General features: G+C 37.2%; 1 protein-coding gene across 1 annotated transcript in view; it reads right to left on the reverse strand.

Annotated features, from left to right (window-relative positions):
• The window catches only part of RTN1 (reticulon 1), a 358434-nt gene that overhangs the window by 235496 nt on the left and 95855 nt on the right, over positions 1-27083 (reverse strand). Inside the window, exon 2 of the mRNA XM_036736244.1 lies at positions 1443-2213. Within this exon, the coding sequence (XP_036592139.1) occupies positions 1443-2213 (771 nt within the window). The remainder of the gene's footprint in view (positions 1-1442; positions 2214-27083) is intronic.

Below are 27083 nucleotides of genomic sequence, written 5' to 3' on the forward strand. Positions count from 1 at the left end.
TCCAAGACAGCTATGATTCTGTGATTCTGTGTCCTTGATCTTGTGGGGGGCTAGAATGTGATCCATGCAAAGTACTAACTGCTACTTGAAGAAGGAAGAAAGAAAAAAAAAAGCATTTATAAAACACCTACTATGTGTCAAATGCTTAACCAGTATTTCATTTGAACCTGTATGCCCAGTAAGTTTTTGAGGATGGATGTGACCTTAGGTGTATCTTAACTCTAAGCCTAGTGCCCTATCCACTAAGACACCAAACTGCTTCAAGAGCTTCATGAGAAATCAGACTTTTGCCTTTCCCTCCAAGGACGCTACATTGCCATTTGCTATGGCCACTGGTGACCACCTACCCTCCCCCAAAATGAAAGGGAAAGGAGTTATTGACTAGGGAATATGATGTTTTATTTCAATTCCTCTTGACAAATACCTGAGCTATAGGAATCAATTTTCAGTTCTAAGTGCAAAAATTCCAAAGGTCTCACAGCTGGTTAGTGGAAAAATTGAGACTAGAATTCAGCTCTCCTGATCCTCAGTTCAGAGTACTTGCTCATTCATGCCAGCTTTTGTCATTGCTTCACTGAAATTGCTGGGTTCAGCAAAGCAACCTAGACCAAAGGTCCTTAATCTGGAATCCATGAACTTAAAAAAATTATAACTATATCTATATAATGAATTTCCTTTGTAATTCAACAAATTTTATTTTGTGCATTTAAAAACATGATTCTGAGAAGAGGTCTATAGGCTTTATCAGCCTGACAAAGGGGTCCATGACATACAAAAAACGTTAAGAATCACTGACCCAGAAACATACATGGCAGCCCTCCCTGCCCTGAACAGCACATATATATATTTAAAGTTTAGCTTTTGATTGTCCATTTTCTGATCCTCTCCTCAAATAAAGAACAAAGTTTTTATAAACCAACAGAGGGAAGAAGTTGAAGTAAAGTCAAGTAAAAGTAAGATCTACTTTGGTGTAACAGGTGTGTTTCCCACTCCTTAATAATTGTATTAATAAAATTTGGAATATTAAATATTATCTAAAACAAGGGTTCTTAACATGGCATCTCCAAACTTCTCATATTTGCAAAGATTTCTGAGAGTTTTTGTAAATTTTCTGTATATATATATATACATATACATATATATGGGTATGTGTGTGTACGTGTGTGTGTGTATATATATATATATACATGTATATATATCACAGTATTTCACTATAACTGGTTTCCTTATTAATCCTACATATTTTATTAAATACATTTATAAATATAATTCTGAGAAGAGGTCCATAGATTCATCAGACTGTCTAAGGGGTACATAATACAACAAAAGGTTAAGAATTCTTGATTTAAAGGAATATTGCAAATGAACTTATTTGTAATATATTTATTGTGTAAATTCTACCCATTCTTTGTTTTTTAAGTAGGAACACCTCTTCTTTTTACCTGTTGCAGAAGATGGTGGAGTCATCGATCCCGGGCTATCATCTTCTGGTTCTGAGACAGTGACTGTCGGCACTGTTTCATGACTTGATTTCAGACAGGTATCCTGCTTCTCTGGGGTCTTCTCTTGGGCACAAGTCTCAGCAGCTGGCTCGATCTCAGTCAGTGTGATTTTGACTGGTGCTGTAACCAGGGAGACACAGTGCTGATCCTCAGACAAGTCATTGATATAGGATGCAAAGGTTGACTCTTCCAATAAATGTTCTTTGGCTCCCTTAACCTCTCTAGGAGCCTGTGTCTCAGGCTCAGAGGCACATTCCGACTTTACTGATGTTTCAGCACGTTCATTCTTAAAATCTGAGTCCTTGTTTTCCTGGCCCGATTTCCATTGTTCCTGGTATCTAATTTCCTCTGGCCTACTTATGTCAATGTATTTATAAGCTTCTGCTTTCATCTGGTCTAGGGGATCTGCTAAGGTCTTATTCACTTCTGTACATTCTGCAGGAGTCATCTCTATTCCAGAATCAGAACTAAATAAACCATGAGACTCCAAGCCAGATGCCTCTTGCAAGGAGGGGCCATGTGCATTCAGCTCCTCAGTGCCCTCTGAACTAGTAGTATGATTGTCTTCCTTCTGAAGGATTCCAGTGAAATACATAGAATCCTGCTGGGATGAACAATGGACGTCAGAAATCAAAGATGTGTAAAAGGCTCCTTCATCTTTTGCTGCTGCTGGAGAAGTATAATCTCTAGCATACGGGTCATCTGCAACACCTACAAATCAAAACAAAAGCAGTTACCAATAGCTGAGCAAATAGATTAATTCATTTTTGTTTCTTGGTATGGTAGGAATAGCACATCTGTAATGGCACAGATATTCTTCTGGGGAATCTCAAAAATTGTTCCAAATGTTAGGTTATTTGTGGTTTTGCTCACTTCTGCAAAGAATATGACAAATATTCTTCTTCTGATCATAGGAAACATTTAAATTTTGTTGATTTGAATTAAATTGAATTGATTGGAAAAGAAGCACAAAGGGATTTCATTCCTAACTCATAGCATGACAAGTGAATCATATTCAGTGTTATGCAAAGCTCTGTTTATCCAATGAATTTGAGACTCCTCTCTGAGGGGCAGGTTAGAGGTAGAGACCTAGGCAAAGGTCATAAACCCGTGCCATCTAGTGGAAGAAGAAAGATGTGGTCCCAAAGGAACCAGCTCCTCTTCCAAATCCCTAAAGGAAGAAGAAATAGAAAAGACCAAGTGCCTTGCTCCACATCTACTGCTTACATTTATTTGTATCATCGGGCATAAAATCAGAGAAACTCAAAGGTTTGAAGGAGCTTAAGCAGTCATCCAATTCAACTGATGACTGACTAATAATCCCCTTTACGAAAGTCTCAATAATCAGTTACCTCACCATAATAATAATAATAATAATAATAATAACTATCATCCATTTATTGCTTACTATGTGCAGGCTCTTTACAATTAATATCTCATTCGCTGTTCACTTGAGACATCCAGGTAGGGGACAATTCATTACCTACTTTGACTGTATTCTCCTGGAATTAACCTCTGTACTGTTAGCTTTTTCCATCTATGACTCAGCACAACTGGCTCTATACCTTCCCGAATGAGGCTTTGATTTCTCTCTATTGGCACTAGTGAAGCCTATGATGTACTTGACCCTTGCTCAACTCCAGTTAATCTAAAATATCCCAGAATCCTGCTTCAGGTTATTATAATACAAAAGCTGCATCACTATAGAAATGTCTTTCTGAAAACATTTCTTCCCAAACAACAGATAAATTTTCATCCTTCTAATGGAATAGGGGACACCATCATGTGTATGAATGGTTTGATCAAATCCCCAACTTTCAGATGGGTTTTTGGAGAACCAGTATCTTGTGCTTGACATTAGGAAAAGGTTAGAAATAATTTAAGCAAATTTATACAAAGAAAGGAATAAAATCAGTATGAATTTAACTCTGGGAATTGTAGGGCATCTGGAAGGTATCAGTCCAGGCATTCATTACTCAACAATCCCCAAGTTCCTGTGGTTGTGACTTTTGAACTGGTGAAATGGGCTTCATGATTAGAATTTGGTTCTGGAACAGCATACATCATTCAAAAGGAATCTAAAAAGTATGGAAGTAGATAGAGTTGCACTACATATTAAGAAGATAAAGGGAGTTGTGAACTTGTCCAGCCATTCTAGAGAGAAATTTGGAACTATGTCAAAAAAGATATTAAACTGTGCATATTCTTTGACCCAGGAATGCCACTATCAGTCAATAAACATTAATCAAAGCACCTGCAGTGTGCTAGACACTGTGCTAAGTGCTGGCGATACAAAGAGGCCAAAACCAGTCCCTGTCCCCCACAATCTAATGGAGAAGACAACATGCAAACAATATATACAAAACAAGTTGTATACAGGATAAATAGGAAATAATTAACAGAGGGGAGAGAGGTACTAGAATTAAGAGGGGTTGAGGAAGGCTTCCAGCAAAAGAAAGATTTTAGTTAGGATTTAAAAGAAGCCAAGGAAGTCAGCAAGCAGAACTTAGAAGGAAGAGCATTCTGGGCATGGAGCACAGCTAAAGAAAAATGCCCAGAGCTGAGAGATGGAGTGCCTTGTTGACAAAACAACCAGGAGGCCAATATCACTGGACTCAAGAATACATATTAGAGAGTAAGGTGCACTATGACTGAAAAGGTAGGAGGGGGCTAGGTTAGGAAGGGCTTTGAATGGCATTTTGTATTGGATCATTGAAGCAATAGGGAGATATTGGAGTTTATTGAGGGGGGTAGGTCCTGGACTTTAGGAAAATGACTGCAGTAGCTGAATAAAGGATGGATTAATAAGAGTTGGGAGAAAATTCAGGTAGGCAGACCCACCAGCAGGCCATTACAATTTTCTAAGTGTGAAGCGATGAGGACCTGCACTAGAGTGGTGGCAGTATCAGAAGAGAGAAGGAGATGTATCATCAGAAATGGTGCAAAAGTGAAATTGACAGTCTGGCAAGAGATTGGATATGGATGGTGAAAGATAGTGAGGAGTCCTGGCTCCTAGGTTGTGAGCCTGAGGGACCGGGAGAATGGTATTTCCCTCTATAGTAACAGGGAATGTGTGTAGTGTGGGAGATAGGAGTGGGGGAGTGTAGTAGCAATTTAGATTTGAAGATCTTCCCCACCCATTGATATACCACGTGACCTGCTTACATCACAGGAAGCCTAAGTCACATGTGGTAGGAGGAGCTTCTTGAAAGGAAAAAGGAGTTATATCATAGGAAATGAAGAGAGAGAGAGAGAGAGAGAGAGAGAGAGAGAGAGAGAGAGCAGTTATAGCTGCTAATGGCTGCCCTCATGACTGCTAGAACTGAACAGGCTGTGACTTAGCTGTACTGTGAGTTTGTTTTGGGGAAGACCCCAGCAGGGGGTCGGAGAGGTTTTGGGATGATGAGGTTACAGGCTGTGATACGGTGTTTTAAGTTCCTTGCTGTTATGACAAAGTGGGCTGACTGGCTGTGGGAGCTGAGCATTTGGTTATGGGATATGGTTTTCTGGTGTCTGAATAAATGTTACACTTCTTTTACCTTCCTTATGGAGAGTCTCTCATACTTTGCGATACAGAACTACATAGGCATATTCACAATTATCATTGATGTGTTTATTGCCTTACTGACACAGGGAGTCTGGGGTATGTTTAGAGAGAAAGGTAACGAATTCCCCTTTGGACATGCTGAATTTAAGATGGGTTACTGGGCATCCGATTTCTGTTGTCTGAAAGGCACTTGGAGATGCAAGTTTGGAGGTCAGCAGAGAATCTGGGGCAGGATAGGTAAATTTGAGAATCATTAGCATAGAAATGATAATTAAATCATGATGAGTTCACCAAATGAAGTGGTAAAGAGAAAGAAGGGAAGAGGGCACAGGTCAGAACCCTGAGGGACACCTTTGGTTAGAGGATGTATTAGGAAGGACCCTAACATACCCAGGATGGTCTGCTAGCACAGGTTCTTTGATCTGCTTTTATAAAGGAAAGACAGACTTCAATTAAACAGTGAAGACTTTATTCTATCTCACCTTCTCACAAAGGTTGCTGAGCACCAACTCCTATAGCATTCCCTAATCACCCTTCTTGCAGGGGCCAGCGAGAAGGGTTGGGGGGAGGCAACTTCCCAACTCCACCTACGTCTTAATGGGGCCAGTCTAGACAGGCACAACTTGTACATTCCCCTAAGTCCCCTCAAGCCTCAATGGGGGCCAGGTGAGGCAAACACAGATTCCCCCCAAGCCTTGATGGGGGCCTATCAAGGCACACACAGCACCCTACCTTGTACATTTCAACCCTAAAGGTTCCCCATTCACTAACCAGTGCCCACGTGCTTTATACTTACACTCCACCCCTCCAGGATCCTGACCCTTACAATCTAAACAGGTGACACCCAGCCCTTACAATCTACATGGGTCATGGTGGAGATGTTTTAAACCATAGAACTCATACTTAACACCTGGGAACCAAAAATGTTGTGGCCATGGATTCTTGAAAACCACTTACACTTACAGAGGGCTAGAGATCTAGAAAAGATCCAGCAAAGAAGAGGAACAGTCAGATAGGTAGAAGGAAAACCAAGAGACGGGGATCCTGAAAACCTACAAAGAAGAGAGTATCAAGGAAGAGAGAGTGAGCAACAGTATCAATGGCTGGGGAGAGGTCACAGAGAATGAGATTGAGAAAAAGTCATTAGATTTGTCAACTAATAGATAATTAGAAATTTTTGAGAAAGCAGTTTCCAGAAATAATAAAATTAGAAGCCAGATTGTAAGAGAGTGAAAGGAGAGAAACTGTAAGCACCTATTGTAGATGGTCTTTTGGAAAAGCTTAGCTACAAAGGGCAGTAGAGATATAAAATGATAGTAAGTGGGGATGAAAAGATTAAACGCATTATTTTCCAGATTCAGTGAAGGACAACCATACCAGTCTTCACCTCCTTTTGCTAATTCTCAGGGTTCAAAAACAATGCAGATGGTATGTTCTGGAATATTATCAGAAATTACCAACATTGCAAAGATTCTCACTAACTGGCCCTCACCCTGGACTAAAATTAGAGAAATATCTTGTGTTATGGGACAGTTTCCTTTTTCTTTACCCTGAACCAGGAACTTACAGATTTAAACCAAATCATTGTAATTTATTAGTAGTATCATGTAAAATAAAAATGAATATTAATATTAATATTAAATATTAATATAATATTTAGACTTTGGTGTCTTCACTAGTTTCATTTTTTTAGACTGAATTAATCAGAACTATGTGAACCAGGCCTGTACACCATGAATCAATCAAAACTATTGTGTTAGAGACTGGGTCATGCCCTAAACACTGTGTATCAAAGAGAGATGCTATCTCAGGATTGGGGAAGAAAACATTCTGTCTGGATTCAAGAGGTTGAATCGAGCATAGGCAAAAGGGAGGACTAAGCAGAGAGGGAGATATTGAGAAGAATCCCTGGGCTCTTCAGGCATAACAAAGAGAAGGATCCATGCTGCAAGAAGGTTCAAGGAAAGATCAGCTCTTTCCCCAGTTTCCCTTCCCAATTCCTATGTATCCATAGACAATAAATAATCTCCTGTTTCATTACTCAACTATTTCAGGTAAACTGAATTTTGCTCAACCACAAAAAATGGCAGTGGTTAACTAGAGACAGATTTAAATGTAAGGTTTGGCAGAGTATTCAGTTTTTCGGCCTGTGTTAGTTATTTTTCCTGAGGCCTCAGAACGATTATGATTGAACTAAGGACTTCTCATCTAAAGTAAATTCCCTAAAGCTGAGCTAATTATCGTAATAATATGTTACATGTAGATAAACATTCAAAAGTCTGTGATGAGGCTCTTAGCTAAGGTCACCTCTTTTTCTCCTTATCTACCCTACTCTCAACTTGTGGGGGTGGGGAATCCCTTACTAAAGAAAAGGGTCATAATTTAAGCTCAGGGTGAAGTTTTCCAAGCATTATACTCTAGAAAAAATTGGTGAAGAGAGAAAACATTGACTGTACTTCCACTTTTATCAACTGCCACAATTGCCAGTTTAACAAAGTCTCAAGTCCCTTTATTCTCTGGTCTATAAGTTTATCTACCCCAAAGAGATCAAAGAAAAAGGAAAAGGACCTATATGTACAAAAATATTTATAAAATTTTTTTTGAGGTAGCAAAGAATTGGAAGCTGAGAGAGTACCCATCAAATAGCAAATGACAGAACAAATTATAGTATATAAATGTGATAGAATATTATTGTTCTGTGAGAAATGATGAAGGAGATGCTTTCAGAGAAACCTGGGAAACCTGTATGAACCGATGCAGACTGAAATGAGAAAGATCAGGAGAACAATTTTTTGCAGGAATGGAAATATTTTAAAAACAAAACTTTGAAAGACTAGGAGCCTGATAAATGCAATGACCAACCACAATTCCGGAGGACTCATGATGAAATGCTACCCACCTCCTGAAAGAGAGGTATTGGACTCAGAGTACAGATTGAGACATAATTTTTTTTGTGGACATGGTCAATGAGAGAATATGTTTTAATCAATTTAAATAAAAGAAGATATAGATGTTATTGGCAGAATGGCAGAGCACTTGTCTCCCCCATGCTGCTAACTCACAAGAAGGAATATATGTGCAGTATAGAGTAATTAAATTTGAAGCGGCAAGAAAAAAAGACAATCACTATATGTAGTAAAAAAAAGACATAAAATAACACCAGGTGACTAAAATGCTTAGAGCTCCTACTTTTCACTACTTCTGCCCCATGCTACACGCTGGGCATAGCCAGCACTTGACAGACTTGTGTTTCAGGTTCTGCTTAAAAGGATCCCTGCCAAGTTCCCTATATCAGTGACTTGGTATTAACTCCACCATATGCCACAGGGTATGGTTGGAAAGGTTAGAAGACAGTGATTCTGCACAGTTATATACAGAAGGAAAGGAAGTGACCCTGGAGAAAGATGACAATGCAGAATTGAATACAGGAGAAGGAAGTCCTAGGGGCTTCTGTGCCCAAGAGAAAAAGGGTTAGAAACCCAGCCGTGCTCAGTCTTCTCACTGATTTTAATTCAGGGCAGGGAGCCAACTAAGCTCCAATACCTCCCAACACAGAGGAGGCTGAATATACCCAGCCTCAGGGGTCTGTGCAGCAGAGGAAAGCAAAGACCCAAGAGTAAGAAAGAGAGAGAAGTGATTAGCAATACAAGGAAAAGACTGAAAAGCAAAAAATCAAAGAGACCAAAAGCTGGATAGACTCAGAGACAGAAGGAAAATTTTAAATAGCTGGAGGAGCTCATATCTCATATGATAAAGCCAATATAATAAAATTTTAAACAGTAAGAGTTATAGCATTTAGTGTATGTCAATCAAACAACTAAAGGGTTATTTTACAAAGCTAGGCAAAATAATTACAAAATTCACTTGGAGGAATATATATATATATATATATACTATATATATATATACACACACACACACATATATGTATATGTGTATGTGCATGTGTGTGTTTGTATGTGTATGTGTGTATTGGAAGCATAGAAGCTGGAAGCAAAAAACAGTACCTAAGGATAGATACAAAAGAACAGCATGGAACCATTAAAATTGAGGCAAGAACAATTTTTTAAAAAGAGTTGCAGGGTTTGGGTTTTTTTGTCATTACAAAGAACTGAATCCCAAGTAGATGCCCATTAACTGAGGAATCATTATAAATTGTGGTACATAAATATTATGAAACATTACTATGTTATAAGTAATGACAAGTATGATGAATGCAGGGGAGCAAGGAAATATTTACATGTTCTAATGAAGAGTGAAGTAAGTAAAGTCAAGAAAACAATATCTACGAAGACTACAAAAGTACAAATAGAAAGAATATTCACCATAAAGCAATCAAAAGTGAACGCTGTAAAAGTATAAATAACAAGTATAATCCTAAAGAAGAAATATAAGTAGACACTATCTCCATAAACACATGCACACACACACACACACACACACACAATTAACAGAGATGGGAGGTCCACAGGCATGCAATATTGCATATATTTTCAAACATTTTCAAACTGCTATTTTTCAATTTCAATTTCAAATTCAATTTCAAACATGTCAAATTCAAATTCAAACATTTCAAACTGGCATTTACCAGTTGTGCTGATTTTCTTCTTTTCCTCTCCTCTCCTCTCCTCTCCTCTCTCCTTCTTCTTTCTTCTTCCTTCCTTCCTTTCCTTCCTTCCTTCCTTCCTTCCTTCCTTCCTTCCTTCCTTCCTTCCTTCCTTCCTTTTTCTTTCTTCTTTCCTTCCTTCCTTCCTTTCTTTCTTTCTTTCTTTCTTTCTTTCTTTCTTTCTTTCTTTCTTTCTTTCTCTTTCTTTCCCTTTTTCTTTCTTTCTTTCTCTTTAAAAATATTGTTATATGAGATGGCTCTCTGGGAGAGGAATGATGGATAAAATTTTGGTGCTATAAAACAAAATAAAATAAAATAACTTTTGAAAGGATTGCTATTGTTTCTTTAAGCTATGATGGGGACAACAAGAAGATTAAAGCCAAGAGTCAGGACCGCTTCTTGTACTGAATGAGAAGGCTAAAACAGATAAGATCATCTTGAATCCAAGGTTTTCACAGTGAGAAAGCTGAACTGCTCAACTCTTGGTTTGCTTCTTGTTTTTCTTCCTAGGAGGATTATCTTTGGACTCTGAAGGACAGCCCTAATATGGTTGTCATGTAGTGGGAACCCTCGATAAGTCATAAGACAAGCAGGTAGCATTTAGCAGTGTGACCCACAATTTAAGGAGTACCGAAGGGGTCATGAGTGGAAAATGTTTAAGAAGACCTGCTGGCTGGTGTTATTGTTGAGCTGTTATTGTTAATGCTGTTGTGATCTTGAAAAGACCTGACAAAAGGTTGCGGGACAGGAGAAGGGCAAATATACCAATTTTCATAAAAAGGGAAGAAGAAAGAGCTTGGAAACTATAGGCCAGTGACATTGAATTCTACTGGTGGAAAATTTTGAAAATATATTAATAAGGTATGTGAGAAGTGGTGGGAGGAGTTTTGTTTCCACAGGATAGTGACGGCAGATTGTAAGTCAGGTGACTGATTCTAATCTGTGATGCAGCAGAAACCAGACTTCTGATCAGGTGAAAGGTTAGAGGCTTGTAAGCATGCTGAGTGAGATGTTTGAGGAGGGCATGACATAGGCAGTCAGGGGGTTGCATCTGGCCAATGAAGAGGCAGGCGGGAGATTTGAATTGGGAGTCAATAAAAGGACTGGCGTTTGTCTGAGTTCTTGTACTCTCCTGTACTCCATTCAGGGGACGTATCTGGCTTTCCAACTAGTATTGTTTATTCCTAGATTAAGAATATTTCTAACAAGTGAATTTTTGCATATTCAGAAAGGACAGCAAGAATCACTAAAATTTTGCATAACTTCAACATGAACAGGTCATGCCACACTAACCACATTTTGTTCTTTGACGGTATAACCAGGCTATTATACCAGGAGAAGACTTAAGCTTTTAGTGAAAGCATTTCAAAAAGTCTCTCATTTTATGCTTGGGGATAAGAGTAAAAGTTGTAGGCCACACAAGGTATCTGTGCTCAGCTCTATGCTGTTTAATGTTTTCATCGGTGACTTGGATGGAGGAATAGACGATGGCAAGTTTATCAAATCTCCAGATGATACAAAGCCTGGAAGGATAACTAAACATATTGGATGAGTCTGGATAAAAAAAAAAAGAAAAGAAAGATGTTGACAGGTCGAAATGATGGGCCAAATTGAGCAAGTTGACATTTAATAAGAATAAGTGTAAAGTTCTACATTTGGATTTTAAAATCATCTTTATAAATACAAGATGGGAGAGGTCTGGCTAGACAGCAGTTCCTGTAAAAATGATCTGCAAATTCAGTATGAGTCAACAGTGTGCACCAGCAGCCAAAAAGCTCCTTCTCTCTCCTACTGCATTTATTGAACAGTGTTCAGAAAAAGATAGGTAACAGCTCCGCTATCCTCTAACCTGATCAATCTACATCTGGAATAAACAGCATGTTCCCTTCTGGGCACCAGATTTCAGGAAAGTCCTAGAGAAACTGGAACATGTCCAGAAGAGTTTGATCAGAATGGTGAGAAGTAAGGCAATGTGCTAAAGGAGAATGAATTGAAGGACTGAGGATAAGAAATAAAAGACATAGTGGAAGGGGGGATGAGAGTTATCAGCAAGTATTTTCAGGGTTATTGTGGGGAAGAAGGATTAGAATTGTTTTGCTTGGCCCCAGAGGGCATCAATGAAGGAAGTCAAAGAGATATAGATTTAGAATTGGAACAAGGGAAAATTTCCTAACAATTAGAGCTATGTGAAAGTGAAATCAGTTGCTTTAGGAGCTAATGGATTATAAGTACAAGACTGGTTGTCTTCAAACAGAGGTGGGAGGCCTGCTTGTTGGGGATAATATCATTAAGGGGTCTCTTGGTTAAGTACATGTTAGACTAGATGGGCTCTAAGGGACCTGATTCTGAAGAGATTCTGAGTCCCCTCCTTAGCTCTATGAGCAAGTGAATAAGAACATAGGACTAGAGTGGGAAGTGATTTTACAGACCATCTAGTTCAATTCCTTAATTTCATAGATGGTGAAACTGAGCCTCCAGGATGTCAAGTGATTTGCCCAAGGTCACATAGGTAAGAAGACTCAGAGATGGATTTTGAACCTAAGTCCCCCAACTCCAGAACTCTCCCTACTGCATGCTTCTTCCTCCCTGCTCCCAATACATGTTTTGAGATGATCAAAATGATGAACAACAGTCATTGGAACATGTGTCAAGGAAGAGAAATGATTCCATTCCATCAGAAATACACTGAATAAGCATACCTGGTTCTGACGAGTCTAATTTCTTTTGGATGGAGTTTATCAATCTTGACCCCATTAAATGACCAAGATGGCAATGTTACAACCTGTCACTGTTTTTGTTTTTCTTTGTATTTCGTCCTCTTATGCTTTTCTTCTTCCTTGGTGTTTTTTTTGCATAGTGCCTGGGATATACCAAGCACATTTGGAATGAATGACTGATTGACTGAATAATATAGCATTTGTAGGACTCTAGGGCAAATCCCAAACTTTAAATGTACTATTCTTTTAAATTGCAGGGAGGGAAATAATGGAAGTCTCGGGATTTGGTCTGGAGTGGAGGGTCTAAGGGAATGTCAGTCCTCGTGTCAGGGAAGTTCGAGGTCAAATCAAGTCTCATACATTTCCTAACCATGCAACTTTGGGTAAGTTATTTAACCTGGGTTTGCCTCAGTTTCCTCATCTGTAAAACGGGGATAAAAATAACACCTGCCTCCCAAGGTTGATGTGGGGATTAAATGAGATAATATTTATAAAGTGCTTGGCACAGTGCCTGGCACGTAGCAGGTGCTACACAAATGACACCTATCATTATCATTATCACCATCAACAGCATCATCATTTATTACTCAATATAGCCTCTGCTACCTTATTGTTACTCTGGAATGGATCGTAAAAGAACATCAGGAAGAGAAGAACTGAAGAAATAGATAAATGCATGAATAAAATAAGCACTATCACACCATGAGGTTTTTTTTAAGGTAATCTGTTCCTTTGAATTCAAGGGATATCAAAATAGGAAAAAAGATGGAGTGTCCAGACTTAGAGTCACTGATGAGACTGGAGTTAAAGGTCAGAATCAAAGAACAAACTATTTCAGGCTTCCTATTTGATGGATGGCAGGAGATAAAATAAAGGTTAGTCTGTGCTGCTTCCCGCTGGAGACTCCTATTCATCCTCTCTGAGAGCCATCTCTCATCTCTTATCAGCACATAAGTTGGCTCACAGTACCACAGCTTTTCTACTATGGATGGGACAACATTCTATGAGTTGGAGGAAATGAGGGAGCTGCCTAGAGAGACTGATGTGAATGATCTATAGGACATCCTCTGGAAACCTCTGTATTGTATTAGAAAGAACTCCACTTGAGTAATTAAAGTGCCTAAGATAATAAATAGCTAACATTTATATAATGTTTTAAGGTCTGCAAAGTGCTATGTAAATGTTATCTCTCTTGACCCTCACTACAACCTTGGGAAGTAGGTGCTGTTATTGCTTCCATCTTACAGATGAGGAAACCGAGGCATAGAGAGGTTAAGTGATTTGCCCAGGGTCATACAACTAGTAAGTGTCTGAAGATAAATTTGAATTCAGATCTGCCTGACTCCAAGTCTAGTGCTCTATCTAGTACATCACTTAGCTGCCTCTAGGCTGCACAAAAAAGATTATTGCAAAGAAAGGTAGGCACATGCATTTCCCATCAATTTCCATCTATTTCATTGGTATAGTTAGGTAAGTGAGTTGGTGAGCCTGAGCCCTCTTGTGAGTAAAAGGTCGGTATTGTGCTAAAAGTAAAAATACGAGTAATTCTCCACCCCACCCCCTTTACATCCTCAAAGCTGATTTGCTAGAGTAATGAGTTTAGAAGATAGACATGCAAAATGAATATTGAAGAAAAAGTGAGTCAGCAATTTTTTTCACCCTTATGAAGTGCCAAAGCATGAATAGCTTATAGGATTTTCACTTCAATGGACAATTTCTTAGTGGAAAATCCTGTTTTGATAGACAAATCATTCCCTAAGTTACTCTGATAGCTCTTAGCTTGAAGTCAACTAATGGTGCTCAATTCTGAGAAAAAACACAAACATAAGTTTCAGAGTGCTAGAAAGATAATGCAAAATAAAAGTTCTGATGGGTTTTTAGTGTGGAACTTAAAAACAATAAGGTGAGATGGTGATTATAGATCAATTTCCTTTAAAAATAAAAAAATCACATAATATTGTTTAGCTATTATCCATCTATTAACATTATTGGTTGAATTTTCTGCCCTGATCCCACAGTTGAAAGTGGGAAGTTTATGAAAACAAAAGGATAATACAGTCATACAGAATAAGAGACTGTTAGAGTTAGAAAAGACATTAGAAATCAAACAATTCCACCCCTTCATTTTATAGATATGGAACCTGAAAGGCAGGTGACATAGACCTATCTACAATCCCAGCTGCTAGCAGGGCTGAGGCTGGTGAATCTCTTGGGTTCGAGAGTTCTGAGTTGCAACAGCTGATGGGGGTGTTCACATTATTAAGCACCCCATGGGATGAAGGGTTATCAGACTGTCTAAAAGAAGCAAACCAGCCCAGGTTGGAAAGCAGAACAGGTCAAAGCTTCTGAGTCAATAAATATTGGATTGAGCCTATGAAAAGTTGCTGAATTTCCATTCTGGTCAAGACTGGGAGATCCAGAGAGAACGGAGGCAAATGAAAGAAAAGACAAAGCAAGAGGAGAGAAGGCAAAGCAAGAGAAGGGAAGGGAAGGCAAGGAAAGGAAAGGAGGGGAAGGAATACAGAGGTACAAAGAACCACATAAGAAGCGGAGGTGAAGGCAGGATTAGAGTACAACATGAAGCTTACATACAGTGAATGTGTGGCATAACTTTTTGTTTTTAAGCTAAGAAGAAACCATTATGATACGTGCTCTCAGATATAGCAAGAATAATGAGTCCCTCATTTTCTTTTAGGGGAAAATAATCTTTATTACTTCTTCTTGCTGACACTTTCTCTCAATTTTAAAATAAATTCTGGCAAAAGTATGCATTATGTGTTTCTGTTTACCTCTCATGTCCTTATGTGCAATGTCATTAAATTCTTTTTTAGTTTTTTATTCATGATATCTTTTTCATTCTTCCTCTCATTTTCATACCCACTGACACTACTGGTGCCCTCGAAAGTGAGAGAAAAGCTCAGAAGTTTGGACAATTTAGGGATGGGGTAGAGAAGATAATGAGCAAAGTTTTCATGAGTACAAAAAGACTGAGCATATCTGTTTTAAGTCAGAGGTTACATTTTGCCAGAATTATAATAGATTAGATTTCACAGGATCTGATGAACTGACAGGTGCATTGTGCATGCGTGCATATGTGTGTATATGTGTGTGTGGGGTGGGTGTATGTGTGGGTGTGTGTGTGGGTGTGTGTAGCAGAGGACAGGAAAATGTTTTCATTTTGAAACTGAATTATGCTAGCTCACATTTTATTTTTACACAGAACATTTCTATATATATCTATCCTGATGTACTATCGGAAGGATTCTCCAAGGTAATGCAACACACTACAAACTTAAGTAGGTTCACCCATGCTTGCAAGTCTTTTAGTATAGATCAATAAACATATTTTATCTAGTTTCCAAAGATCAGCCTAAGTATAAAAGCCTCACCAATAGACTGACCACTAAATGATGATTCTTTGGCCATGATGACCCACAAAATGTAATGCAAAAATGACAAAATGGCCTTCTAGCTAGGGGGACCCACATCCACTTCCACCATGCTAGAGGCAGAATATAGACTGAGAGAATGCTAAGAATTTCCTGGTTTGGAGACCATCTATGAGCATTAACTGAACCATTTCTCTAAATGTGGGCTCCTTGTCCAGTCACCAACAAATGGATATCCTATTTGAGGAACTGAATTATATGAATCATGACATTCTTACTCAAAAGGAAACCAGAAAATAAAATAGCAACAATAAAAATACAGCTAAATGGACAAATGCTTCACTGGTTCCCCTCGGAGAAGCAAATAAAAGTTAGTAGAGTTTGTTTTTTTATGTATCCAAAGGCAACAAGAAACATCATCTCATCTTTATTATCTTATATTGCAGTTTGCACAATGACTAAGAAGATAATTGCAACTTATGCACCAATATCAGTTGAAAAGGATGACATGGAGGAGGAATTCTACAAAGAACTTGATAAAAATCCTCTAAATTAAATCGTTATATATTTTACTACTCTGTTTTAATGCAAAAGAGGACAGTAAGAAAAATGTGAGAAAATAAGGAGCAGGAATAAGAAATAAGAAGTCAAAGGCTTGTAAACTACACAGAGGCCTTACAGATGTATATAAAGAATGCTTTCTTCCAGAGGAGAGTCAGAAGGCATTAGAGATAGGGAGCACTGAATAAAATTATGCAAAAAAGAAAAGAGATTATATAAACAGACAGGAAACTATAACTACTGGTTACTAATGTGAGTCATTATTTAATCCGCCTTTTGGTGTAGTCAGAAACTTTTTAGGGTGAATGTTAATGAATGAGTCAATCAACCAACAAGCGCTTCTTAGGTCCCCACTGAGTGCTAGGTACTCAGGATGCAAAAACAACAGTGAGAAAGTCACCGCCCTCAAGAATCTTACATTCTATTAGGGGAAAACAATATGTTCACAAATAAGTAAATACAGGTCAAATATAATATAAATATATAGAGATCTGGGGGCGGTTTTTCTGTTGTGTTGTTTTGGGTTTTTGGAGAGTATGTGGGCACCAACAATTAATGGAATCTAAAACGTTCTCTGATTCTTTGGCCATGACAACCTATAGAACGTAACATAAAAAAAATACAAAATGACTTGTCCAGCAGGCGTGGTGCTCACCTACTTCTACCATGATGGTGGTAGCATAGATACTGAAAGAGTGAAGAGTTTTCCACCTCTTAAAAGAGGGAGAAGGGTAGAATACTTAAGCTAAGCCATGAATAGAGCTGGAGGTTTCAAGAGGCAGAGGAGAGAGAGAGAATTCTGGGCAGGGGAACAGCCTGTACAAAGGCAAAGAAGCACAAATTATAATGTTAAGAACAAGGCTATTTTGAGTTTAGCATAGAATGTAAGAGAGACAGTAATGTGTAATCATCCTGGATCCAGACTATGAAATGCCATAAAAACGATTATTTTATCCTAAGAGCAATGGGAAGCCATTGAAGCTTCTTGAGTAAAAGAGTACCATGGTTAGACATGACTTAGCAGATGGATGAAAGATGGATTATAAAGTAGAGAGGCTATTCAGTCTATTACTACAACAGTCTAGGAAAGAGGTGAAAAAAGTCTGGACTTAGAATAATTATGGTAAATGGTGGAAATAATAATAAATGAATAATAAACAAACAATTGGATAAATAACATTTATATAGTATCCACTATGTGTAAGGCACTGTACTAAGTGCTTTAAAATTATTGTCATTTGGTCTTCACAACAACCTTGGGAGGTAGGTGCTATTACTATCCCCGTTTGATAGATAAGGAAACCGAGGCCGAGTGAATTGCTCAGTGTCACACAAGTTACTAAGGACCTGAGGGTGGATTTGAATTCAGGCCTTTCTGACTCTCGTGTTGGCATTCTATCCACTGCACCACTAGCTGCCTCATAAAAGGAAAGGGTAAGGAAAGGACAGATGTGAGATTTGTTGAGGAGGTACATTTGAAAAGCTTGTACTTTAGAGGTTAAGAGTGAAGAGCTGAGGTTGACTCAACTGAGGCTGATTGGAAGAACTAGGATAACTCTGATAGCAACAGGGAAATTAAGAGGAGTGCTTTTAGGGCAGCGTTTCTAGAACCATAAGGCTTTAGGATACATCCTGGGTGGAGGATGCGGGGAGATGCTGAAAGGAAGGAACACAAAAGGATGGTTGAAATTACTGCATATTTTCAAGTATAACACACATTTACATATATCCTCCTTTTTCAATGAAAACAGAGTTTAAAGTCAATGAAAATAAGACTAACACAGTGAATTCATCCCAATTAACTGTGAATTCAACTCAAAGATTATTAAATACAATATGTAGAGTAAAACACAGGATGGTTTATGTCAAATCTTGACATGGGTGTAATTTACCACTATCACAATCATCAGACATAGTCTCTAGATAAAAATGAGTTGTAGGTTTCTGCTGTGCCTGTGGCATTTGCATAAGAGCAAGTAAATGCCCATGGCATTTGGATAAGAGCATGTAAATCTGAAGTTAAAGGTACTATAATATCTATTATATTTCTCAACATTGTTTTATTTTGCTAAGTATAATAGATTAATAAAGGTTTCCTCTAAAATTTCAAGTTTTAAAAAATTAAAATTAAAATAACTCAATAACATTTATTTTAAATTTTCAGCATGAAAGCTAACACTAATTGTCTTACATTTTTATTATCTCTTGTTTTTAAAAAAAGAAATAACATCTATTCAAAATGTATAAGCAATGATAATGCCAAGGTTGAAAACTCAGTTTCCTTTGGAAGAAACAGGGAGATTAGGTGTAGTAATGTGTTTAAAGAGAAAGATAATGAACTCTATTCTGCACAAACTGAATTTTAGATGACTGTGAGATAGCCAAAGTATGTAAGTCCTACAAGCAGTTGCAGGAGAAGCAAGATTGGAGATCAGGAGAGATAGGGGGCTAGATTTGGAAGTCACAGGCATAGAGATGATAGTTGAAAGAATGGAATTTGATAAGATCATCAAGAGTGGGAGAGGAGTAGAGAGGAAAATAGAAAAGGAGAAAAAGAGAAGAGAAGAAAAGAGAGGAGAAGAGAGGAAAGGAGAAGAGGGGGCACCAAATCCTTGAGGTATACTCAGATATAGGGGGTAGGGCATGGATGACAATGCTGCAGAGGAGACTAAAAAGCATGAATCAAACAGGCAAAAGAACCATGACAGAATGATCCCATGAAACCCCAAGGAGGCAAGGAAGTCATGAAGGATGTAGTGGCCAACACTGAAGAGGTCAAGAAGGATTGAGATAAAAACCATCCTAACAAAGTTCAGAGGTGACTTTGGGGGAAAAAAACCATTTCATTGAAATGGTGGGAATAGAAGCCAGATAGCAAAGTGTTGAAAAGTAAGTGGGAAGAAAATAAAAACCAATGGCAAAAAAACACCCAAAACAAAGTAATAAAAACAATGAAAAGAGAATATGTGGCATGTAATTAATCTGACATATTTAAGTAAGCTGTTGATGAACAAATGATAAATGGATAAAAGCAGAGACATAGAAACGATCACAATTTCCTGAAAAAGCTTAACCAATGTAAATCAGTTTACCACTGAAAATCCTAGGATCATAGATTGAGAGCTGGAAGGCAGTATAGAGGCCATTGAATCTCACCCTCTCACTTTACAAATTTGCCTTGTATCTTATCCACTAGGTCAGGTTGCTTCTCATGCCAAAATAGCCTAATAATTGCCTTTACCAGACAAAATTTGATCTTGCCAAGCAGAGAAAGATGACATCCAGGGACAAAACCAGTTTAGAATGTAACTCATTTGTTAAATCTTAACACAAAAAGATGATCAAAAACCTAAAGTTTCATGGAGAAGAGTTCTAATAGGGTAGGTAAAGGCAGTACAAATTCTGGAAAATGGTCCACCGTCTGCTGGTCCCCTGAGAAGGAACTCAACAGGTGACCAAGAATCCACCCCAGTTTTACAGGGATGGAAGCCTATGGGTTCTCTGAACAGGGATGCTCCAGGGAAGCCTCCACCCAATCCAATCTCATAGGGCCAAAAGGAGAAATAGTTTAAAAAATCATTAGAATCTTTGAAAACCATGATCAAACAAAAAAATTTGGATACCACATTTCAAGAAATCATAAAAGAACACTACCCAGATACTAGAACCACAGGGCAAAGAAAAAAATTAAATCACCAGGTCATCTCCTGGAAAAACAAACAAACAAAAAAAATAAACCCAAGTTGCAAAACCCTGTGAATGTAAATAATAAAAACTCAGAGGTTCTATATGAAAAAGTACTTTAAGCAGTTGGAAAGAAAAACTTTAAATATGAAGGAAATATATTCAGGATCACACAATACTATGCTGTTACTAGAGGAAAAAAAGGAGAGAAAATCTTGGAATACCATATTACTAAATGCAAAAGAAAGCATCTCGTGGATCTCACTCATATGTGAATCACTAAAAGGAGAGTTGAATACATAGTCAATCAATAAGAGTTTATTGAGTGCTTACTATGTGTCAAACATTGTGCTAAGCATTGGACAGTTATACACAATTAGTTTAGCATTGAAATACATTAAACTCAACAGCAAAACTAGCAGGAATAAGGAGATGGGAGGAGGGAGATGAAGTAGGAGGATAAAGTTGGGGAGGACAAAATCATAAGCAAAACAAAGACAGAGTGACTAAAAACTGAGAAAGAGCTTGCAAGAATCAATAATTGTGGTGTGAGCAAGATGAAGAGAGGAAGGACAGTGATATGGAAGCATATCAATTCAATGATAAATCACTATACTGATAACATTCTCTTTCACCCCTTTTTTTCATAAAAGTAAAGAGGAAAAAAATAAAAGATAATATAATGGAAAAAAAGAAAAAGGTTTTACCCAAACAACATGAATGAATAGAATTAAAGCTAACTAGGGAAAAAAAAGTCTTTATAGAAAATTTCTCTGGTAAATGTCAAATATTCAAGATATGTAGAGAATTTATTAAATATGTATATATGTAAGTACAAAAGCAATTTCTCATTAGAAAAATATAAATAGATGATTCTCAAAGGAAGAAAGGTAAGGTATCAGCAACCATATGAAAAATAAGCTACAAATCATTCCTAAGAGTAATGAAAATTAAAGCAACTTTGATATTCCACCTCACACCCATAAAATTGGCAAAGATTACTAAAAATAAAATGATAATTCTTGCAGGAGTTGTAGGAGGACAGACACATTAATGCATTCTTTGGGGGAGCAGTGAAGTGACTCAACTATTCTGCAAAGAAATTTGGAATGATACCCAAAATGTCAGTAAACTATGCATACAAACCCTTTGACCCAGTGATACTACTGCTACTCAAAGAGATCAAAGAAAGAGAGAAAGGACCTATGTGTACAAAATTATTTATAACAGCATTTTTATTGTAGCAAAGAAGTGGAAATAAAGTAGGTGCCCACGAAATGGGGAGTAGATGAACAAATTATAGTATATTAATTTAAGAGAACATTATTGTTCTATAAGAACAATGAGGGCCAAAAAAGACAGATTCAGAGACACTTGCAAGAACTTCTATGACCTAATAGAGAATGAAATAAGCAGAACCCAGAGAACAATTTGTGTAATGGCTACAACATTGTAAAGGCAAGCAATTGTGAAAGACTTAAGGTTTATGATCAATGCAATGGCCAATAATGACTCTAGAAAACTGAAATCATTCTTCTTATCTCTTAGCTAAGAGGTGGTGGACTAAAGGTGCAGAATGAGAAATACTTTTTCAGATACTGACAACATGTGGATGCTTTTACTTGACTATGCTTATTTGTTACAATGGAAGGATTACTGGGGGAGGGGAGCAATTCATGGAGGGACGTAGGGAGGGGTTAATAATGACAGCAATGAGGATGGGGGGCAGAGCCAAGATGGCAGCTAGAAAGCAGGGACTTGTCTAGGGCTTTCCCCCAGAGCCCTCCAAACACCTATAAAAATGTCTATGAACAAATTCTAGAATTGCAGAACCCATGAAACAGCAGAGGGAAGCAGGCCTCCAGCCCGGGAGGTCTTGACCCTCAAGGATCAAGTAGTTGGCTGGGTACATGGCCAGGCAGTGAAAATGGACTCAGATTCAGACTCAGACTTTGGAATCTTTCTTTGGTGACAAAGAAGACCAAAACATACAGCCAGAAGAAGTCAACAAAGTCAAAGAGCCTACATCAAAAGCCTCCAAGAAAAACATGAACTGGTTTCAGGCCATGGAAGAGCTCAAAAAGGATTTGGAAAAGCAAGTTAGAAAAGTAGATGAAAAATTGAGAAGAGAAATGAGAAGGATGCGAGAAAACCATGAAAAACAAGTCAATGCCTTGCTAAAGGAGACCCAAAAAAATACTGAAGAAAACCACACCTTAAAAAATAGACCAACTCAAATGGCAAAAGAGCTCCAAAAAGCCAGTGAGGAGAAGAATGCCTTAAAAGGCAGAATTAGCCAAATGGAAAAGGAGGTCCAAAAGACCACTGAAGAAAATACTACCTTAAAAATTAGATTGGAGCAAGTGGAAGCTAGTGACTTTATGAGAAATCAAGATATTAAAAAACAGAACCAAAGGAATGAAAAAGTGGAAGACAATGTGAAATATCTCATTGGAAAAACCACTGACCTGGAAAATAGATCCAGGAGAGATAATTTTAAAATTATTGGACTACCTGAAAGCCATGATCACAAAAAGAGCCTAGATATCATCTTTCAAGAAATTATCAAGGAGAACTGCCCTGATATTCTAGAGCAAGAGGGTAAAATAGAAATTGAAAGAATCCACCAATCGACTCCTCAAATAGATCCCAAAAAGAAAATTCCTAGCAATATTGTCGCCAAATTCCAGAGCTTCCAGATCAAGGAGAAAATACTGCAAGCAGCCAGAAAGAAACAATTTCAGTTGTGGAAACACAATCAGGATAACACAAGATCTAGCAGCTTCTACATTAAGGGATTGAAGGGCTTGGAATATGATATTCCAGAGGTCAATGGAGCTAGGATTAAAACCAAGAATCACCTACCCAGCAAAACTGAGTATCATGCTCCAAAGCAAAATATGGATTTTCAGTAAAATAGAGGACTTTCAAGCTTTCTCAGTGAAAATACGAGAGCTGAATAGAAAATTTGACTTTCAAACACAAGAATCAAGAGAAGCATGAAAAGGTAAACAAGAAAGAGAAATCACAAGGGACTTCCTCAAGTTGAACTGTTTTGTTTACATTCCTACATGGAAAGATGATGTGTATAATTCATGAGACCTCAGCATTAGGGTAGCTGAAGGGTATATACATATACATACATATATATATATATATATATATATATATATATATATATATATATATATATATATATATATATATATATATATATATACACACACACATATATATATGTATATACACATATATGTATATATGTATGTGTGTATGTATATGTACATATATGTACATATACATATATGTATGTATGTGTATATACATATGTTTGTATACATATATATGTACACATAGAGGGCACAGTGGGCACAGTGTGAGTTGAATATGAAGGGATGATATCTAATAAAATATCAGATTAAGGGATGAGAGAGAAATATATTGAGAGAGGTAGAAAGGGAGACATAGAATGGGGTAAATTATCTCACATAAAAGTGGCAAGAAAAAACAGTTCTGTTGGGAGGGAAGAGGGGGCAGGTGAATTGGAATGAGTGAATCTTGCTCTCATCAGATTTGACCTGAGGAGGGAATAACATACACACTCAATTTGGTATCTTACCCCACAGGAAAGAAGGAGGAAGGAGATAAAAAAGGGGGGACAATAGAAGGAAGGGCAAATAGGGGGCAGAAGTAACCAAAAGCAAACACCTTTGAAAAGGGACAGGGCCAAGGGAGAAAATTGGATAAAGGGGGATAGGATAGGAAGGAGCAAAACATAGTCCTTCACAACATGAGTACTGTGGAAGGTTTTTGCATAATGATACACACATGGCCTATGTTGAATTGCTTGCCTTCTTAGGCAGGGTGGGTGGGGAGGGAAGAGGGGAGAGAATTTGGAACTCAAAGTTTTAAAAGAAGATGTTCAAAAAAAAAAGGTTTTGCATGCAACTAGGTAATAAGGTATACAGGCAATGGGGCATATACCTCTATCCTGCCCTACAAGAAAGTAAGGGAAAAGGGGATGGGTGGGGAGTGGGATGACAGAAGGGAGGGCTGACTGGGGAATGGGGCAATCACAATATATGCCATCTTGGAGTGGGGGGAGGGTAAAAATGGGGAGAATATTTGTAATTCAAACTCTTGTGAAAATTAATGCTGAAAACAAAAAATATTAAATAATGTTTTTTTTAAAAAAAGAAAAAAAAAGCAAAGCACTTCCCAACAATGTCACCCTTTTTGTTTCCCAGGTAAGAAAGGTATTTCTGGATTATTCCTTCCCTAGGGATTCCAGAGGTCTTGGGCTGAAATGGTTCTTCTGGAATCTCTTAGAAAGGACAAGATATCCACTGACAGACCTATAATTTAACTAGCATATATAATCAGTTGGGAATTAAAGAATGGTGACAGTGATATACTATATGAAAAAAATTTAAAAATAATGATAGCAATGCCAAAAAATAGAAAAGAAGAAAGAAAGAAAGGAAGGAAGGAAGGAAGGAAGGAAGGAAGGAAGAAAGAAAGAAAGAGAAAGAAAGAAAGAAAGAAAGAAAGAAAGAAAGAAAGAAAGAAAGAAAGAAGCACTAATTAAACTTTTTTTCAAATACAGAAAAGAGAGTTAAAGAAAGTTCAGAAGAGGAAACAAACATATAAGACAGTGTTGGTGTTACCATGTTAAATTTAATATATACTTTTTAAAAGCTGAATGTAACTGAAATTCCTGGTTTCATATGCACTCCTCTTTTTTGCTCATATTTGTATATGAAAATGTTCATGTTTGCCCAAATCAAGTTCCTGATAAGGAACTTACAGAAACTTTATAGAAAGCTGCTGAAATACCTCAGACATAAATGATCTAGAATAGAAATAGTGGGAATGAAAAAGGTATATAAAATATTTTGATGGAAAAATGAAAAGAATCTGTAACTGGCTGGGGCAAGGTGTGAGTAAGGAGAAAGTCCGATAAATTCAAGGCGTCAAGCCAAAACAAATAATGATCATGCAATTTTCAAATGTAAAATTAAGGCATGTGACTTAGTACAATTAAGTAAATAATTAATCTGTCATTGACAGCATTTTTAAAAAAATTCTTATTAGTCTTGAAAGGGCTATCTAGTTCTATGATCTCATGCCTTGTTACATAAAGAGACAAACCTAATTTGAGCTATTAAAGTGATAATGCCTTTGAGTGGGAGATAAAGAAGGTAAGCAATGAAAGGTTAGAAAGATTAAAAAAAGTTTTAAGGGATATATTAAGAATCCACTTGTTGCTTAGGAGCATGCGTAGAAGAGGAATGTGGTAGAGTGTGTTAAGAATTTTGGATTTGGAGTCAGGAAGACCTAGGTTTGAATCTATCCCAATTCACTTGCTAGCTATGCTACCCTGGTCAAGTCACTTAATCTCCCTAAGCCTCAGCTTCCTATTCTGTCAAATGAATATTATAACAGCAGATAACAATAACACCTAGCTTGAACAGCTAATATGACTAAAATGAGATAACAGATATGAAGCACTATGTAACCTTTAAATGTTAGCTATAATTAGAAGAAGAAAAAAGACAGCCTTATAAAAGACCACAGACAAGAAGTTTGACTGTACAATTTTGAATTTACCCACAAAATCAAAGGCTTTGAAATAGAAAAATGATAGAATGTTTGCTCTTAGAACCATTGTGTCAAGCACGGGCTGGTAGTGGAGAGGGAGTACAACCTTAATCCATAAACCAGCCAGTGTTTTGTTTTGTTTTAGGATAGGATCTGTCCCAGATTCTATGATCATACATAGTACTGTTCCAGGCCTCTTTTACTCTGAGACAGAGAAATAGATAATGTGAACTCTCAAAATCACTACCTATACATTGATTGCATGGACAGACTTCACTGACACAAGGAATCGACTATCTCATATATCTTCTAAATTTGTAGTTTACCAAAATGATGACAAGTGGGGCTAGAGATATTAATATTTTCTCAAGCTAAATAACTTCGGAATAACATGAGTTTCTAGATCTGCAATTCTCAAACTTTTTCGGTCTCAGGACTCCTTCACCAAATTAAAAATGACTTGAGTACTCCAAAGGGCTTTGTTATATATAAACATTAGAAATTAAACATTGGCTTAGATTTTAGAAATATTAGATTAAATATTAGAAATTAAAAGTGATAAAAATTATAAAACATCTCTTCGTTAACTCAATAAAATAATACTGAACCAATTACATGTTAATATAAATAACATTTTTATGAAAAATAACCACATTTTCCAAAACAAAAAAAATTAGTGAGAAAAGTGGCATTGTTTTACACATTTTTGCAAAGCTTTTAGATCTGGCTCAATAGAAGACATCTAGACTCTCATATCTGCTTCTGTATTCAATGGTTTTGATATATTGTTTTGATTAAAGTATATGAAGAAAATTGGACCTCATACAGAGATGTCTTTAGAAAAAGGGGGAGTATTTTAAAAGGCAACTAACATCTTGGTATTATTCTGAAAATCCTTTTAACCTCACAGATCACCTGAAAGTGTCTCGGGGTCGCCCAGGGTCCCTGGGATCAAAATTCTGAGAATTGCTGTTCTATATACTCATCTAAATTCTGAGACTATCATTAATTCATGAAAAATCCTTTATGAGTTGTCACTAAATGCAGAAAGGAATCTTTGAGGGCAGAACACAAATTTTGTGTCACTGTGATCATAGACCTGTCCTGCTTAAAGGGAATACTGTGACAGGACAAAGTTATCAAAAATAATTTCCATGTCAATGAAAAACTAACAAAGTTTGTTGAAGAGGCTGTATTTCTTCATGTAAGAAGATACATTTGGCAAAAGCCAAACCCAAATGTATGTTGGGAAAGCACCAAGCAGAAATTACTGTATCAATAATTTAATTTGAACATTAAATTTTCATGAGTTTTTTTTTACTTCTAAAAACATTTTCTCCGTGCTCCTTGGTGTACATAAAGCAAGGCACAAACAAATTGGCCAAAAAGACACAGCCAGCTTTATTTTAATGTTTTAAGTAGGTTAACAATTAGGTGGAATATGACTGAGCAAATTAATCTTCTCCTCAGCACTTA

The sequence above is a fragment of the Trichosurus vulpecula genome, chromosome 8, assembly GCF_011100635.1.
Source record: "Trichosurus vulpecula isolate mTriVul1 chromosome 8, mTriVul1.pri, whole genome shotgun sequence".
Lineage (NCBI taxonomy): Eukaryota > Metazoa > Chordata > Mammalia > Diprotodontia > Phalangeridae > Trichosurus > Trichosurus vulpecula.